Source organism: Azolla caroliniana, unplaced genomic scaffold, assembly GCF_043228905.1.
Source record: "Azolla caroliniana isolate FFs.n. ecotype wild unplaced genomic scaffold, voAzoCaro1.0.p SCAF_20, whole genome shotgun sequence".
In the NCBI taxonomy this organism is placed as follows: domain Eukaryota; kingdom Viridiplantae; phylum Streptophyta; class Polypodiopsida; order Salviniales; family Salviniaceae; genus Azolla; species Azolla caroliniana.
The window spans coordinates 12,493,673-12,513,154 of record NW_028230455.1 but is presented as its reverse complement, the minus strand read 5'-3'; the positions used below and the strand labels follow the sequence as shown (position 1 = coordinate 12,513,154).

Sequence of the window (19,482 nt, the reverse complement as noted above, 5' to 3'; positions counted from 1 at the left end):
AATGATGATGAGCTTTAGCCAATATTTGACCTTCCGATAGTCCATCTTCATGGATATAGGTATATCCACAATTTGGAAGGATCTCAGCATCTAAGGATACCACCACTTGCCTTCGCCCCATCACATCAGACACTGGCAAGAGTTGTATAGTTGCTGCCTCTAGTCCCCTTAATAATACTTCCCCAAAATTGTCACAATTAACATATTTTGCGAAGTGTAGTGTTTGTTGTCTAATAACCAATCTAACATCCGCTGCCACCCATGTTTGTTTATCATATCCACAAAAAGGGAAAGAAAATCCTACAAAAGATTGCATAGTCTTGAAAAGAACATGAACACGTATTGATGCAGTGCCATTATCAACTATGTCTCCCAAAAATTTCAAAAACTAAAACCCATATGTGGCATTCCATCGATTGATTGCAAAATCACTAGTACTTTCTACTTGAGAATTTATCGGGATTGTGCGAATGAAGTTCGCATTTAACCCTCTCAAGCTAGACGAACGTTTTGTAGATCTGTGAAGGTTTCGCGATACATTACTCAAGTTCAAATGTTGTTTACTTGATTCCATTGTTTTGCTCTGAGTGGCCAGAACAAGATTATTAACTGATTCAGTCCCTTCTCTATTAGGAGTAGATTGTTCAGAAACATTACTAATTTGGCATATCTGAACATCATTTTGAGACAAAGAGTTATCTAGTTCCTGTATGGCATCATAACGGCCTATACTTACGTGAGCACCCTTAGATTCAATGCATTTATTGGGTATTGAGTGCCGTTTTTCAATTGGTTTCCATATCTCATCCTCGAATGTTTGGATATTTTTCCCTTTTTCATCCTTGGATGGCTGAACATTTTTCCCCTTTCCACTTCCTCCACCTAAATGAGATTGTTGCTTCTTATCCAGATTAACATGGTTAACGTCTGTATACACGTTATTTGTACCATTCTGGGGTCTAACCCCGTTCTTCTTTTTTGGGCAATCTTTCAAAACATGGCCTTGCTGTTTACAATAAAAGCATTGTCCAGGCATACCTATATACTCCAATTTTTGCATGAATTTATATTTATACCAACTTATTGTAATTTTTCTGGTATCCCACACGCAAGTCATAAAAGAACTACAAATATTTTGAGGTATGGTCAAATATTACCAAAAACTCATTGAGAACATGCAAACTTAGATGTGCCTTTCATAGATCAATTAAAGAATAAGGGCCAACATCTGGACAATATACATTTGATGTGCTCAAGGTGGGTTTAGATACAACTCTAGTTTTGATTATTGATCAAGGCAAATAATCTACCAAGCTCAAAATATAAACCCTAGGCATTTGATAATAATAGTTTGGATAAAGCCCAACTTAACCACTTTGCTTAGGAATGAGTTATTTGCCATAGTGTTGTGCAATTTAGAAGTAGTGAAAATAGAATGTTGATTTGAGGTACTCTTTGATCGGGAGTGATGTCATATGTATAGAATTGTCAAGGCTAGACAAGCAAAATACCTTGCTATATAATATAGGGAGATGCCTTTATGCAACTCCCATAACATCAATATGCATGAGTGAGCTCACAATGAAATATGTGAACCATAACTGGTTTGTGCAATTACAATTGATTCCTGCATCACAAGCTTGATCATTATCAACTACCAAAATTACCACCTTGAAGTATTATCATCCTTATAATTTGCAAGATCAATGTTTTATCAACTTGAATTCTATGAATATTTAAAGTTTGGAAATCTCTTATGTGTACGACAACCTCGATATATATGTAGAATTGGAGTTTATAGAGAAACGGTTGGAACCCCTAATCTTGTTGAATTTTCTTCATCACCAATTCGATTGAGTATGAATCAATATATAGGTAGAATTGGAGTTTTATAGAGAAATGGTTGGAACCCCTAATCTTATTGAATTTTTCTTCATCACCAATTTGATGTGCAAACTTGCATAAGTGATGCTTTACAAGAAATAGCACATAAGAAGTCAATATTTCAAAATCCAACCCTCACCACTTCAACGTTGCAGAATCAAAATCTTTTTCGCGTTTCTCTTTGTCTTTCTGGAACCAATCACATATAATTCCCGCATTCAATTGTTCAATGGGCATCCCTTCTTGCTTTGATACAACCCGTAATAGATTCAAAGATGAGACCTGAGAAATACAAAAAACATTAAGACCACGTAACTTTGCCAATATTATGATGGTTGTACTTGTATAGTCTAGAGTCTATACACGCACAACCATCATAATATTGCAATCGTTTCAATAATTTAGGATCAATACAACATGTTATAACTGAGGGCTCTCAAAAGGCATTGTACACCAAATAATGGTAATCAAACTAATTTCTAAACCACGTTTTCATGAGGCCCTAAAATGTCCAAAACTCTCATCGAAGTGCATGAGAAAATTTCGTTTGTGCATATGAGATCTCATATCACGTAATAATCCATCATGCACGAGACGGTCAATTTGGAAAGTTGAACCCACTTTCCCTTGCATTTCCTTACATTGCTCGATATTATCCCAATTAAGTTTTTAGACATTCTTCCCACCAATAATCAATATTATGATGAGCTTCTGCAGAGCGAGGTTCTACATACGTAAATGTGTGGGAGGTGACAAATGGGGATGCCAACCATTTTATTTCCTACAATGATCAACATTATGAGCCACATGAGGTGTTGCCAAAAACATACACCCATGCGATAATTAGAACTTGCCTTCCCTTATGATTTCCTCTACGATGAGCTTGTGTAGGTACGATTTCCCTATAGCGCTAGGGACAATGATCCCTAACTAAGTAAGCTCATATCATTCGGTATGAATCTACCATATCCGCAATATGGCGTGAATCGCAGTCTATATACATATATATACACACACATACCTGAATTACATACATTCACATGTGTGTATCTATAGATATATGCACGCATATACATTTATCTATATATAAGAACACAGAAATGGAACCTTGAACATCTTTATGGATAATCTAATGGTATAGGAACTCATGGGCATTAGATTTGCACTTGAAAGTTTGAATCCCACTCAACCCCCAATGTACTCGAATTTTTCATCGAAATTGTTATCTACTTCTCGACCCTCGATTTCATATTCTTAAAAGTATTTGGTTTCTTTGAGGGGAATGTGTGAAGTCAGAATTCTCTCTCTTTTTCAATACATACATATGCATACATACATACACAATATACACATACATACATACACAATATACACATACATACATACACAATATACACATATACACTATACACATATACATACACACACACATACATAATATACACATATACACACACACATACATACATACACATATACATATATACACTATACACATACACACACACACATACATACATATATACACACACACACACACATACATACATACACATATACATATATACACTATACACATACACACACACACACATACATACATATATATACACACACACACACATACATACATACACAATATACATATATACACTATACACACACACACACACATACATACATACATACATACATACATACATACATATATACACACACAATACACACACATACATATATACATACATACAACCATATACAAAATACACACATACATACACCATATACAAAATACACACATACATACACGGTACACCATATACAAAATACACACATACATACATGGTACACCATATACAAAATACACACATACATACACGGTTCACCATATACAAAATACACACATACATACAGGGTACACCATATACAAAATACACACATGTACATACGGATCTTCTTCCTACATACAGACAGACATACACACACATGTGGACCTTCTCATTCACATTCTTTGTTTCATGGGGAATCACAGGGGAGGCCTACTGTCGCATTAGAGAGACAGAGAGAGGGAGGTATACCGTTAGCCTGCAGAGGAAACGCTCATGCATATCCAGGTTTGAGAGCTCGATGAGCCCAGCTTCTTCCAGAGTGAGGAAGGTCTGATCATCACCAGCACTACCTGCTGCTCTCACCATGACTACTCCCTTCCTCCTCATGCTGCTTGCTATGTGAGCATCCTGATTAGTTCTGCGGAGATTACTGTGAAGGGATGAAGAAGAAGAAGAAGAAGAAGAAGAAGAAGGTAGATATCTAGGGATATTGGAGGTGGTGTGAGGGAACAGAGCAGCAGCAGCACCATGCCACATCCTTCTCTTTGCTTGGCTACAAATTACTCTTTCTTTCTTTCTTCCCTCTACTACCCATGTATTTTATGTATGTATGTATGTATGTATGTAATGTATGTATGTATGTATGTATGTATGTATGTATGTATGTATGTAATGTAATGTAATGTATGTATGTATGTATGTATGTATGTATGTATGTATGTATGTAATGTAATGTATGTATGTATATGTATGTATGTATGTATGTATGTATGTATGTATGTATGTATGTATGTATGTACGTATGTGTATGTGTATGTGTATGTGTATGTGTATGTGTATGTGTATGTGTATGTGTATGTGTATGTGTATGTGTATGTGCATATAATGTATGTATGTGTATGTGTATGTGCATATAATGTATGTATGTGTATGTGTATGTGCATATAATGTATGTATGTGTATGTGGATGTGTATGTGCATATGATGTATGTGGATGTGTATGTGCATATGATGTATGTGGATGTGTATGTGCACATGATGTGTGTATGTGTATGTGTATGTGTATATCATGTAGATGTGAAAGTTATAGGCTTTGGTGATATATATTTTATTATTGTATTAGGAGGTCAAATATGATCTATAAGAAAGAAAGAAAGAAAGAAGAAAGAAAGATATATTAACGTCTTCTAAGGCCAAAATTGGCCCATGAGACAAATGGTTTACAACAAAAATGGGATATTTACCCATTCATCGAAGTAAAAATAAAAATAAGATGAAAAATAGAGTTTAAGCTAAATAGTTCTAAAAAATAACAAACATGTTTTATATAGAAACATGTTCTACTACAATGAAAATGGTGTTATACAATTGTTATTTTCATTTCCATCCAAGTCTCTCGAAGAGAAGCGGAAGGTCAAAGGGTTGCGATGTGGATGTGGCCCGTGGTCCCCATGTAAGAGGTACCCCAACCATAGCTTCTAGTCGACGTAGCTCACGTTCCCTTATCTTCTTAATCTTGTCTACTCCACGTTGACTTGTTTTGAAGCCCAACATTCGAGGGCGTTTCGTTGTTCTTTGCATTTCTGCTTCCTCAAGGGAGAGGCCGAGCGGCGTAAGTGTATCCACATTCATCGTCTCCCCTTGTTCCTGAAAAATTACACTAGTTACATGGTGATGAATACTAAGAGGGTTATCGTTAGCACTTTGTAATTTATTCTCCCTATGTTGTTTTAGGTCTAAGATATATCTACCTAGTCTCTTTACATTCGGGGTATCTAATAGTTTGGAGAGGGTGGGAGAGGGTCCTAGTATGTCTTGGTATTCCGCTCGTATCTCGGCATAAGTTGGGCATTTGCATGTGAAGTGATACTCATCCTCTATCTCTATGTGGCATAACCTACATAACCTTTCCTCTCTAGGGACTCTATTAGCCTGACCATTCTCAATCTCAAGTTGGTGAAATGATATCCTAAGTTGTCCAATGGCCACCCTTAGTGCATTTGATAAGAATGTATCTAAATATCTTGGTCGTGTAATAAAGCCTAGCGTAGAGAAGCGCAAGAAGTGTTCCTTATAGTACACCATTTTAGATGGGAGTGGTTCTCGTGGGGTGATCCATTTGTATCGAGTGTAAATTTGCCATATTTCTTGGCGTATCACTTTATTACGATCTTCGTGAGAGATTAAAGTTTGATCAGTCCCATGGTTGTACTTAAGAGATTAACGTCTTCTTCTTGGAAAACCCGATTTGGCCCATGAAATAATTCCTTATTACACGTTTAGTAGAGCTTTTATCTCTCCACCTTTCTCGTACATAGTCAATGGCTTTAACCAATAGACGAGAAAGGCAAAGAGAGAGGAAGCTTAAATGGATGTGATTGAGTCGCGAAGATTTTTTGGCAGAGACCAAAAGTTCACATGTTCCATCCGCATGTGGCATTTAGAAAATATATACGATGTAATGGAGAGACATGAGAATCGGGCATAGAAAGCACAATGCCTAGGGCTCATAGTCTTAGTAACTTAGTATTAGGGTAAGTTAATTATGACCGAGAGAGAGAGCCCAAATGGATGTAGCTCAGTTGGTCAGGTTGCCTAATGGAGACTAGAAGATCAACCATGAGAGAGGAATCCATGGAATAATAGAGTGGTGAGGAAATTAGGTTTCAAACCTAGGCCCTAGAGCTAGGAGCATGACCATCTACCACTAGGTTAAGCTAATTATGATAAAACAACGGAAAAAATAGTAGGGATATTGAGTTGGAAATTAGAGTCAAATGACGACGGATAGCTTCTTGAATTTCCCGAAAACCACCATAAAAAATCTTCACCATCTCCTCTTGGGTTGTTTCTCTCTCTTTTGTCATTTTATTATTATTATCGTAATTAGCTTACCCTAGAGGTAAGTCATTTGCACTACTAACACTATAACTTGGATTCGAAACCCAATTTTGTCATCTCTCTATTACATTATATATCTCTCTTATTTCAGTAGAAAATGCCACTGTGGGATGTAGGGGTTGAACCCATGACCACCTAGTCTCCATTGGGCAACCTTACCAACTGAGCTACATACATATGGGCCTCTTCTCTCTCTCTCTCCACCAACTCTAGTAAACCAACCCATCACACTATAATACATTTCACGCATGAGCTCGCGGACATCTACTCTCGACATGTTCAAGCCCATCTTTCCTCGTTTGATTCTTCCTTGCCTTTAGAGAACCTCACTACAGAACTCACACACATCCTTCACTCAGCCGCCACTAGTAGCTTCCCATACACGAAAGACTCCAATCATAGTAGAATAGGGTCTATGCCACAAAACAAGTGGTATGACGAGGATTGTAGAGAGTTGTATAGACAACTTAAAGTATCGCGACTCAGTGGTACTATCTCCTTAGTACAGGCTCGCAAAGAGATGCGCAAGATGACACGTCGTAAAAGACGAGCTTGGGAAGCATCCCAATATTGGGAACTCTACCATATGCTCATGAGTAGGGATTGTGCCCTTGCATGGAAGAGACTACGGGAACCGAGACCACAAACACCCATCGAGGATCCCAATATTTGGCACACATATACCGAGAGACTCTACCATGTCCCGAACCAACCACCCATTCCAATGCCCTCCACACCTCGACCTACCATGGGGACACTTTTCACGACCTCTAGGGTCACGAAGGTCATAAAAAAATTACAACATAGGAAATCCATGGACCACACAGGATTGCGAGCCGAGCACATCATATATGCTCGAGAGTGCCTAGCTCCCCTTCTCACTCTAATCTTCAACCGCGCCCTCGCCGAGGGTTTTCCACCACAATGGGCCATGAACACTGTGGCCCCTATACATAAAGGAGGGGACCCAATGGACCCAAATACATATAGGACCATTATGATAGGTCATACGCTTGCTAAACTATATGGTGCAGTAATGGAAGCGGAGCTCAGTGATTATATGGAAACATTAAGTCTTCGAGCACCTGAGCAGGCTGGCTTTAGACGAGCCTTCTCCACTATTGACCACATCTTTACACTTAGGTGCTTAATTGACCAAACAAAGGCTCGTAAGAAGAAACTATATTGTTGCTTTGTGGACTTTCGCAAAGCCTTTGATACAGTTCCTAGGGAGAGGTTGTTTGATAGACTTAAGAGCTTGGAGATACCAAATGACATGATTTGGGCCATTTATGCCCTATATGAGCAAGTCTATGGGCGCGTAAGATGCCCAGGTGGCCTATCCGATTGTTTCACTAGCACCATTGGTGTAAAACAGGGTTGCCCCCTATCACCGACTCTTTTTGGGATCTACATTGATGAGATCACTGATTTTATTGCTCGTAAGGGAGGCAAAGGAGTGGCTATTGGGGATACGCAAGTTAGTCTCTTACTCTACGCAGACGACATTGTCTTGCTCTCGGAGTCGGAACACGACCTACAAAAGCATCTTAATGCCCTAGATGACTTTTGTACACAACGAGGACTGGTAGTGAATCTAGCGAAAACTAAAGTCCTTATCTTTCATACATCGTCCAGAGTTAGGAGTAAATGTCACCTCATCCTCTCTCATAAACTAGTTGAGGTGGTGGGATCTTATGTATACTTGGGAGTCACTTTTAGTGCTCGCTCAGGTAAATTCTCGATGACCCAGGCAGCCAAAGATAGGCTAACGAGAGGATATGCATCCCTCTCACTCTTAGAGAGACAATGCCACCAAGCATACTTTCAAGAGCCACGGACTAAGGGATGGCTTTTCGACTCATTAGTGACCCCGTCCCTCATGTATGCATCAGTAGTATGGGCTCCAGGTCTACCATCTTTCATGTGGACGCAATTGGAGAGACCTTTAGTGGTGATGTTATCACGTCAACTCCGAAGCAAATCGACAGTACCACATGACATTATTAGAGCGGAGTTTAGCCTACCCCCGATGTTAGTAGAAGCACTCTTTCAAGTGGTAGCTTTTATTCATCGGATACATAGTCAACCACAAGATAGGATATCCCGTCGAGCCTTTGAGGCATCCCGATCCTTACATGTGTCTGGAGACACCAACTCTTGGTATAGCATTGTGGTGAGTTGGTTATTTGCAAATGGCATAGACATTAATAACCTACCTCCCCTTAAGTACAACCATGGGACTGATCAAACTTTAATCTCTCGTGAAGATCGTAATAAAGTGATACGCCAAGACATATGGCAAATCTACACTCGATACAAATGGATCACCCCACGAGAGCCACTCCCATCTAAAATGGTGTACTATAAGGAACACTTCTTGCACTTCTCTAAGTTAGGGTTTATTACACGACCAAGATACCTAGATACTTTCTTATCAAATGCACTAAGGGTGGCCATTGGACAACTTAGGATATCATCTCACCAACTTGAGATTGAGAATGGTCGAGCTAATAGAGTCCCTAGAGAGGAAAGGCTATGTAGGTTATGCCACATAGAGATAGAGGATGAGTATCACTTCACATGCAAGTGCCCAACTTATGCCGAGATACGGGCGGAATACCAAGACATACTAGGACCCTCTCCCACCCTCTCCAAACTATTAGATACCCCGAGTGTAAAGAGACTAGGTAGGTATATCTTAGAGCTAAAACAACATAGGGAGGATAAATTACAAAGTGTTAATCATAACCCTTTTACTACTCATCAACATGTACCTAGTGTAATTTTTTAGGAACATGGGGAGACGATGAATGTGGATACACTTATGCCGCTCGGCCTCTCCCTTGAGGAAGCAGAAATACAAAGAGCAACCAAACGTCCTCGGATGTTGGGCTTCAACACAAGTCAACGTGGAGTAGAAAAGATTAAGAAGATAAGGGAACGTGAGCTACGCCGACTCGAAGCTATGGTTGGGGTACCTCTTACATGGGGACCACGGGCCACATCCACATCATGGCAACCCTTTGACCCCCCGCTTCTCTTCGAGAGACTTGGATGGAAATGAAATTAGGCCTAGTATAGAATCATTCTCATTGTAGAACATGTTTTTTATATAGAACATGTTTGTTGTTTTCTTAGAACTATTTAGCTTAAACTCTATTTTATCTTATTTTTATTTTTACTTTCGATGAATGGGTAAATATCCCATTTTTGTTGTACACCATTTGTCTCATGGGCCAATTTTGGCCTTAGAAGACGTTAATATATCTTTCTTTCTTTCTTTCTTTCTCTCTCTCTCTCTCTCTTTACCCTAGTGGTAAGTTGTTAACACTACAAGCATCACGTCTTGGGTTCGAAACCCAATTTTCTCACTTCTCTCTATTATATACTTCATATATATATCTTAATTCACTAGATGCCACCGTGGAATGTAGGGGTTGAACCCATGACCACCTGGCTCTCCATTGGGCTACATCCATCTAGGCTCTCTCTCTCTCTCTCTCTCTCATGGGTCTCCTTGAATATACACGTTGAGAACCCAGAAACGGAGCCTAAGGGTATGGAGTTGGAAATTACAATTAAATGATGAGGGATAGCATCCTAAATTCCCCCAAAACCACCATCAAAATCTTCACAATCTCTTCTTCTCTTTGGCTATTTCTCTCTGTTTTCTCATTCTATCTCTGTCTCTGTCTCTCTCTCCCTAGCATTTACATAACCCCCCTTGAGAACCCAGAAATGGAGCCTCGGGGTATGGAGTTGGAAATTACAGTTAAATGACGAGGGGTAGCCCCTTGAATTTCCCCAAAACTACCATCAAAATCTTGATTCTTCACCATCTCTTCTTCTTCTTCTCTTGGGCTGTTTATTTCTCTCTGTTTTCTCATTCTGTCTGTCTGTCTGTCTGTCTGTCTGTCTGTCTCTTTCATGGATCTCCTCCCTGCATTTACCCCTTAGACCTCAGAAATGGAGCGTGAAGAACCCATCAATGTATGTACATTTTGTTCCTCTTCCATTCCTTTCTTTTCTCATCCATTGATTCCTCCATTCTTCTTTCTTTTTCTTCTTCTTTGTTTGTTGTTGTTTCACCCTGTTTTTTTCCCTCATTAATTTCTGTGCACATCTCTACTTCTCTCATGGGTCTCTCTGCATACCCCCGTAGAACCCATAAATGGAGCGAGAAGTACCCATCAATTTACGTACATTTTGTTGCTCTTCCATTTCTTTGTGTGTCCATATCTTTCTTTTCTTATCCATTGATTCCTTCCTTCTTCTTCTAAATTTTTTGGGTTTTTTTTTTTCCTTTTTTTTTTTGTTTCACCCTGTTTTTTCTGCTTTAATTTCTGTACATCTCTACATGTATGCCTTTCATTCATTTATCTTCTTTTTCTTCCAATTGCTTTTCTTCCTGTTTTAATCTGTTTTCTCTCCTTCAATTTCCATATAAATATGTATTTCTGTCACTCATTCGTTCTTCTTTTCTTCCTGGTGTTACTATGAGTTTTATGAACAAAATCACTTCACAATGTACTTTTCGTCATGTGTCTTGTTTGCCTCAGGAGTCATCTGGAATTAAGAGCCAAGACATTCTTGAAAGCCATAACACACGCTTGAAGTTGCTTGCTGATGAACGAAGGATCAGAAAAAGAAGGGTAGGATTCATGTTCTCTTATGGATTATGCATTATCATATCACACACATATATAAATATGCAAGCATCGTCAATATGGTGAGATGATGATTTTGCTATGGCAGTGGAGTTGATGATGATATCACACACACACACATATCATTATCACCATCACTGCCTCCATATGAGGTAATCTATTGTTCTTCAGAAGAGTAGTTTGACAAGTTTAGTTTGCAAAGTGAAAAACTAAAATAAAATGAAGAAGAGGTTGTTGTGGAGGATATGTTTTGCATATGTTTTTTTATTGCACAATATAAGGATTTTTAATGTTTCGGTTTAATCAAATTTTGATTTGTAGATATTATATTGTTTCATATTAATGTTTTAAAAACAATTCAAGCATGGTGCAGGGGAGTCTTATTCGCCGCCACTTGAGACAGACGTCGGATTATCTTCAAAACCCTAGATACTCCAGGAACCCAAAATTGTGCAAGGTTTAAAAAACACAACGTCATTCATATTTATTTGTTTACATTCAGAAGTTTTATGGATAGCAAGCTTATACATTCTCTTAGTATATGTATGTGTGTATATGTTTTCAGGCTTTGCAGCTGCACATTTGGAAAGATTGCAACAAAGGTTATTCGACTCTTCCTGAACCTCCATCCATAATATTTAATGGATATGGTAGGTGAAGCCCTTTTTTTAAGATTAATTTATGGAAATGTGTATGATGCTTTGCGCTCTGATGGGTCTTTTATGGCAATGAATTAATGAATCAGACACGCAGGATAACATAATGTTTCAATATTCCATATAAGCTGTATTTTTCTTGATTATCCTGTACACATACCTATACGTACGGCATATGCATAGATTAATATGTCCTATATATGCAACAGAAATTGGCTCAACTTACACTACTCAACTTAGAGTGCTCAATGTCAGCACTTGGAGCCAAAGACTCAGGTCATCCTCTAATTAATTTTTGGAACCACTATAACAAGTTAACCACTTTTTTTCTCAACATAAATGTTCCGCAATTTCAGGATTCTGCATCCAAACACACAATATTTTCATATTTCTATTGCTGATTCCTGTCTTCAAGGAGCAGTTTTGGCACCAGGGAAATCATGCAAGTTTTCTATTGTATTTATGCCCAATACAAAGGAGAAAGTGGAAGATTTCATCACAGTAAGGTGTGAAATGTGTGCTATTACTCTGCGTTTGATTGCCAAAAATCCCTTCCCTTGGGTTGAACTGCCTTCTACTGTCAATATAGGACCTTGCTTAGTCGGCCATCGCCTTCCTTATCTCCTCCCAGTGCTAAGTAATGGAGCTGAAGGCCGCTATAAGGTCTTCACAAATGATGGACTTCCTTCAGTCCCTAAGCATAATGTATTGAAAGAACATGATTTTCTTGTGTATCCAAGTCAGTTCAGGCTGCGAAAAGATGAAGCAGGAGATGTTCTTATTCTTTTTGTGCCGTCATCCCCTGGTAAATTCATACTAGAATTAAAGCTTGCCACAGATTGTGGCGCTGAATGGAGGACAGAGATCATAGGGTATGGTGTAAAATTCGACCTCACTATTGAAGACATGACAGGCAAGCAATTTGGGTCTAGTCAAGATGGGATAGAACTTTGGTTTGGTCGTGCAACTATATCAAGTATGAAAGCCCACAGAAAGCTTTTAATCAAGAACCCGATGCCAATTCCCATGCATTATCATTGGAGAATAGAAGATAATTGCTCAAATCTTCGGAAAACGTCTCCAAAGAAATTTAAGGCAGCCTTTGTTGTTAGTCCCAACATTGGTACCATTGATGCTGAATCAGATATGCTCTTTATGTTTACTTTCAGTCCACATGAGGTCATATCTTGTAGGCAACAAGCCTCCCTTTACATTGATACAAGAAAATCTTATCCCTTGGAAACGGACTTGTGGAAACAACTGAAAGGTATCATGGAATACCCAACAAGCAAAAATGGTATTGAAGATGGAGTTAGCAAAACTCAAATTGAAGAATTCAATGGAGAAAGACAGGATGTAGGTGCGGATAATGCAGGCCGTATCAGAAAAGTTGCAGAATTCAGGCTTTCTGGTATTGGAGAGCCTTTACAAGTCGAGCTTATACCTCCGTTACTTCATTGGCCAAATATTATCCAGCAAGGGCAATCACATACAACTGTTGTCACAATAAAGAACAACAGCTGTGTCGGGGTTGTTTTCTCCTGGAGTTTGTTGGATACACCGCATACCAAGAATGCTAACTTGAATCATTTTTCAATAGCTCCTTCAGAAGGTCAGATAAGTCCCATGGATAAAATGGAGGTAAAAGTTTGTATGATTGCAAGGACTATTGGTAGACTACAAGAAAAGCTTGTTTGTGAGATTATGGGAGGTCCACGTTTAGTTCTTCATGTTGACGGCTCAATACAAGGGCCTCGGATTCAGCTCTCTCCTTGTTTGCTTGATTTTGGAACTGTCCAGGTGTATGCCTTTAGACATAATAACAAAGAATCAATCAGATGCTTTGCCATCTTTATTTTTTGCATTGACTTGAAATTGAAGACAAATAAATGGTATATCAATATTTAGCACTGAAGTTTTTATGTCAGGTTGGAAAGGATTCTTCGTTGGAGCTTATATTAACCAATACAAGCCTATCTCCTGCTTGTTTTAAGCTTTCCACAGCTCTTATTCGACAGATGATTGATCACCAAGATAACAGAGATCTGGGGAAACTTCATTCTAATTACCCAAAAACAATGCCAAAAAATACATCAGTTGGTACCAACTTCCATAAGAGTTTTCTATCAAGGATTAACTGTAATATTTCAGGTGATCATGGTGATGTGGTGGTGAATGAGAGGGTGCCGCATCAAATATCACATCCAGAACTCTTGCTTTTTCCTCCGGAGGAAACAATTCCACCAAAGAGTTCAGTTAATGTAAAAGTGAAATATAGCCCAGTACATTGTGGACAATATAGATGGGCGATTACTTGTGAAGTTGCAGGTGGAAAAGCCCCTGCCGAATATGCAATTGTTAATACACTTGCTACAGCCCCTAATGTGAACATATCTCCCTCCAGTTTTGATTTTGGTATTGTATACTTAGGTTTAACAGTACAGAAAACAGTATGCATTCAAAATCTATCTATGTTATCTGAACATTTTCAATGGTCAAAAGAGATGGTTAATGATTGTTCCTCTTTAGCACTTGACTTCCAACCCCAGGAGGGGGTATTGTCTCCCAATGGTATCCAAGAAATAACCATTAATTTGACACCGAAAAATCCTGGGGAAAATAAATATATTGCTCTGTGCAATGTCTTGGGCATGGGGAATCCTCTTCAGTTGACAATCCGATTATATGTTTTGGACATTTTTTGCAGTTACTATGTGGACCGATTTTTGCACTTCCGTGATATGCATCACCATATAACATCGATCGATAGAACAAGGCTACCAATTCTTGATTTTGGGAAGAGATGCAGCCTAGGAATGACACACTGCTTACGGGTGACAGTGCAAAATGAAACTGGTATCTCTGGGAGGATCCATGTCTCCTTGGCAAAGTATGATGTGAGGCCGCTTTTGTCACCGAAACAGATCGTGGAATTAACAAGCATGTGTCTTAATCAGGATATGAAGACTAGTGGTATTCTTGATGACATCTGGCAATATTCCATGTACAGCTTTTCTAATGAGAGTGGGCGTGCTATGGTTCGACAAAAGTTGTGGTCATCAACATGTGCAAAAGGAGGCCAGGGTCTTTCTGTTTTAGTGTCTTCTTATGAAGGAGACATAGAGGCCTGGAAGTCATGGCATTGTGAAGTGTTTTGCTTTGCTTGCGTGCCAGGAACTTATAGTGACATTCTTCATTTCAAGGTAAAAGATATCTGTCATTGCATTCTCTTAATGAATTTAATTTAAAATCCATCATGCTGTTAATTTGATATGGTCAATGGTCTGCAGCTGGGCAATAATAGTTCAGATATTGAAATTCCTCTTACTATTGGTTTTGTTGGTTGTCCATTATCTGTGAACGAGAGTCATTTGTCCCCTGAAGATTTTAGTCAAACTGAAGAAAGAAAAGCCATGGTACTAAAGTGGAGTGCAGCACCAGCAGGTAGCCCATCGACATCTAGAAAATTCTGGGTCACAAATGCTGCATGTGTTCCTTTTGAGCTTGAATGGGAAAGTAAAGAGCATATCCTATCCACTAGTGAATTGTGTGTCGACGTTGAGTTTGAGGTGGAGGATGAGCAAAAAGTTCATGTATTTATGCTGGGTGATCCTGATTATGGCCCTATACAGTTAAAATTTGAAGTTGAAGATTGTACCTTCGTTTGTGTGAATTTGAAGGAGCGTTACAAACCCATTTCGTGCGAGTCACCCTTTAGAATTGAGCCATCAAAACAGGTTTATTGATGTCTCATCTAATGATATGTTGTTAAACCTGAACTTTCACTTAAAATAAATATAGAATGTATCTGTAAGGATCATGTTGTTTGTGTGAATTTGAAGGAGTGTTGCAACCCATTTCTTGTGAGTCTCCCTTTAGAATGAGCCATCATAACAGGTTTATTGATCTCTCATCTATTGATATGCTGTTATGAAATCTCAGCTACTGTATGAAACCTTACATTTGATCTGATTTTGTTATTTCGATTTACAGTGTCCAAAGCCTCAAACATCATTCCTGTTGTATTTGAGATGTTAAAATTTGTCCTTGTTGCATTAAATGTTGCACCTGCTGCTGACACCCTATAGCAAAACTGCACACCTGATTTGTTATTTCGATTTACAGTTTGTTCAAAGCCTCAAACATCATTTTTGTTGTGTTTGAGATATTAGAATTTTCCCATATGATGTTGAAACTGTTTATGCATTTGCAGATAATGATAATGAGTGTTTCCTTGTTTTTACAAGTGTCTGGTGACCATATATGTGCATAATTTTCTGGCATAATATGGATAATTCAAAAGTTAAGATGTGTAAAGGTTATGTGTTTAAGGTTGTGTAATTTTACTTCGAGATGGTGTAGAAAGGATACAATGCAGTAATAATTACCATTTTGATGATTGCAGTGCATACCTTCAAGAGGTAGTGCTCTTTTTACAGCCACATTTTTCTCAGAAGATGCTGGCAGTTTCTTTTTAAATCTTGTCGGGAAGACATATGCCAATGAGTCTCTGGAACCCCACCTTGCAATGATTAAAGAAAAAGATATGGACCCTTCACATTCAGCAAACATAATGCCGAACCAAATCAAACCAGTAGATTCTCTATACGTGAGCCTTGAAGCAACAACCTTTCCACCAAGGTGTGTAATTTCGTTTTCCATATTTAATCAAAATGGCTTTACTTTTAGTGAATATAAATAAAGATAGGATCCATTGTTGCCTGAACCAGTGGTCCATAGGTTCTTGAAATCTCAATTCCACAAGATTGCAGGTTTTTTAGTTACCCATTCCTTCTCCATGTATGTACATCTCGTGAAGTTAAAAATGGTCAAGCAATATGAATAGAGACCAGAACTTTACAATTCATTGAATGCTATCTAATCAACTGGAGTTTCTTTTGAGGTTGATATCCAATGTACCAGTAAAGGTGTTTTCCATTGCAAGAAATGATTTGCAATCCAAATACCGGAAATGTTTCATACATGTTTGGATAAATATCTGCATGTGGATGAATGTATGATGATGAACTGCAGGTGTAAAATCAATAAGTTTCATTTCCAGTTAACTTTTGGCAGTTTCATACATATGCCAATATTTTGACTGTGTACTGTGTGATACCCTGTCAATATCGAAATTCTCATCACATCGTAGAAGATTGTTGACAATCTCTACAGATTTCGTGTTGCATTTCAATGTAAAATATTCCTTTTAAGTGAATGAATGACTTATAGATTGTTCAAGAACTTGATGTATTCGTATGTGTATGTGGACGCAGTTTGAAGACAAGTGCTGATGAGAAATTGGAATTTTATTTTGTTGGAAGTAGTTCACATTCACAACAAAGCTCCAACAATCACTCGTTATTCCTTATGAATAGCTACAGTCACAATATTTGTTTCAGTATTACATTGCCACAACCATTCTTCGTAGTTAAGATCTTGAGAAGCTTGTCTCTGGACATCACCACCACTGCATTCAGTTGCGATTCACTCTTGGATATCATTTTACCTCCTTCACATGTGCTTATGTTAGAGATTAACTTCACACCAACTGAAGAAATGTTAAGTCGATGTGAAGATCTTAAAATTGAAGATGATATTTTGATAAGTTTCTCAAATGGATTTCATCAGGTAATGCAATCTATCGTTGAATAATTTCAATTATGGAAAATATAATGTTAAATTGTCTCTTGCAGATAATATTTCTGATGGGTTATGTGGAGTTTCATAACCATTATGAAAATGTAATGTTAAAAATGTGTCGTGCAGACAATATCAATGATAGGTTTTATAGAGTTTCCGAAAGTGATTGCTTATACCAAGTCAATATGGTTTGGAGCAGTTCTTATTGGCTCATCTCAAACTATTCCATTGACAATATCCAACATGCAACCAGTTGATGCCGAATGGCACTTAGTGGTAAAGAAGATGTTTGTATCTCTTGATACAACTGATTGGGTAAGATACAATTCTTTTGATTTATCTCAAAGTAAAAGGCTGTCGTCTTCTAGAATGACAATGCTTTATGGCTCTTGGTTGTGTAGAGTCAAATGCTGTTTTCATTTTTACTAGAATATATTTTTTGTTTGGTCTTTCTTTCGAGTTGTGAAAAGAATCTATTCGCTGGAAAAAATCAGTATTTTCATTGCATAGAAGATAAGCTCTTGATAAGCACAAGAATTGACTAAGAAATCACTTGCAACAATACTTCAAATAATGTGCAAGTTTCACAAACATTTTGCAAGAAATGTGGCTCTACATATGCATGTAATGAATCTATGGTACCGTCAAATGTGTAAGAAATGTAGCTATGTATATGGATGTAATGAATCTGTAGTACCATCAATGCTTTCAGGGTTTTAACTCGTGTCCTTATTTTAAATCAACAGGCTTCGGTACCTGTCAATGGAACAATTGATGAAAACACTCATGATGATTCATATTTTACATTCGATACACATGAAGGACTCGTAAAGGGTTCATGTGAATTTGAACCAAATCAACAAGTTGTAAATATTAAGTTTAGTCCACGGGAACCTAGGATGTATAACCAAACAATTCATATTGAAGTCCTTAAAGGACGAGGCTTTTCTGTTCTCCTTGAAGGACAAGGTGTTGAAGAAGTGCCTTGTGAGCCTCCTCCTCCAGAGCCACCTAAAAAGAAACAAGGACGAGTCAAAACGCCAACAAAAGCTAAATAGTCTCCTGAAGAAAACCCACTAAATTCTACACCATGTAAATTCTAATATGAAAAAGGAAAAAAGGGTAAGAAATAAGATGCTCTACCTTTTATGGTAAAAGGGGAAGGGTTTTTTGATGGGCAGAGTTGATCTTGAACCACTTTAAAATCCATGAAAATTAAGGTATTTAAACTTTAACAAGATTTCAAAGAGTAAACTATAAATGCAACAATACTTGATGGGTTATGCACTAATTTGTCATGAGATTAGATCACGTTGATGGAAAAACTAACAAACTATTCATAGTTGGAAAGCTCAGGAAGGAGAGTACATTAGCCTTTACCAAATCATCATTTCTAATGGATGCATGAGAGAAATGAGCTACAAAATGGTGGGAGATTGCACATGAAGAAGGAAGAGCATTTATAGTTTGTCAAATGCAAATAATATGGATGGCACCCATAGAGTAGTGCCAGTGAATGAGAATGCATGAACCTTTTGACAACCTTTGATGCGCTTCCTATTAAGTTAGTAGGGGGACATAAATATTTTTGAGCACATCACAATTTAAAGAATTGCGTCATTCATCAATGGGGTTTCAATTGGATGAGTGAGTAGTATCTCAAGGGGTGTCATGATAGTCAAGTTTGGCATTGGGAAGCCTTGATGCTAGGAGCAGGGGAACGCCATATATTCATCACTCATACTTGAGTATGTGTGATAAAACTCATCGATATGCATTGGTAATGGAAGTTTATTACCGCAATATGTTAGATCATGTTGTCATGTTTCTTAGATAGTCATAAAATACACAGATTTTGTACTAAAATTGGCACTATTTTCTGACAATTTCCATATTAAC

The 19,482-nt window shown here is 38.0% G+C and overlaps 2 protein-coding genes across 3 annotated transcripts; one reads left to right on the top strand and one right to left on the bottom strand.

Moving 5' to 3' along the window:
- Positions 1-1,663: 1,663 nt before the first annotated feature.
- On the bottom strand, positions 1,664-4,285 carry LOC147851079 (receptor-interacting protein). The gene is made up of 2 exons (XM_087335450.1): positions 3,963-4,285; positions 1,664-2,166 (listed from the first exon to the last, which is right to left on the bottom strand). The coding sequence occupies exons 1-2, from the start codon at positions 4,248-4,250 to the stop codon at positions 2,020-2,022; spliced, it is 435 nt and encodes a 144-aa protein (XP_087191576.1). The 5' UTR covers positions 4,251-4,285; the 3' UTR covers positions 1,664-2,019.
- A 6,213-nt stretch (positions 4,286-10,498) lies between these two features.
- On the top strand, positions 10,499-18,773 carry LOC147851078 (uncharacterized). Of its 2 annotated transcripts, XM_087335626.1 has the most exons (12): positions 10,499-10,607; positions 11,177-11,269; positions 11,658-11,741; positions 11,850-11,934; positions 12,150-12,216; positions 12,297-13,740; positions 13,869-15,143; positions 15,231-15,677; positions 16,346-16,581; positions 17,217-17,571; positions 17,710-17,898; positions 18,330-18,773. In XM_087335626.1, the coding sequence occupies exons 1-12, from the start codon at positions 10,584-10,586 to the stop codon at positions 18,639-18,641; spliced, it is 4,611 nt and encodes a 1,536-aa protein (XP_087191752.1). In that variant the 5' UTR covers positions 10,499-10,583; the 3' UTR covers positions 18,642-18,773. The 2 variants fall into 2 exon arrangements, with proteins under 2 accessions (XP_087191752.1, XP_087191753.1); XM_087335627.1 differs by lacking the exon at positions 15,231-15,677.
- Positions 18,774-19,482: the final 709 nt, after the last annotated feature.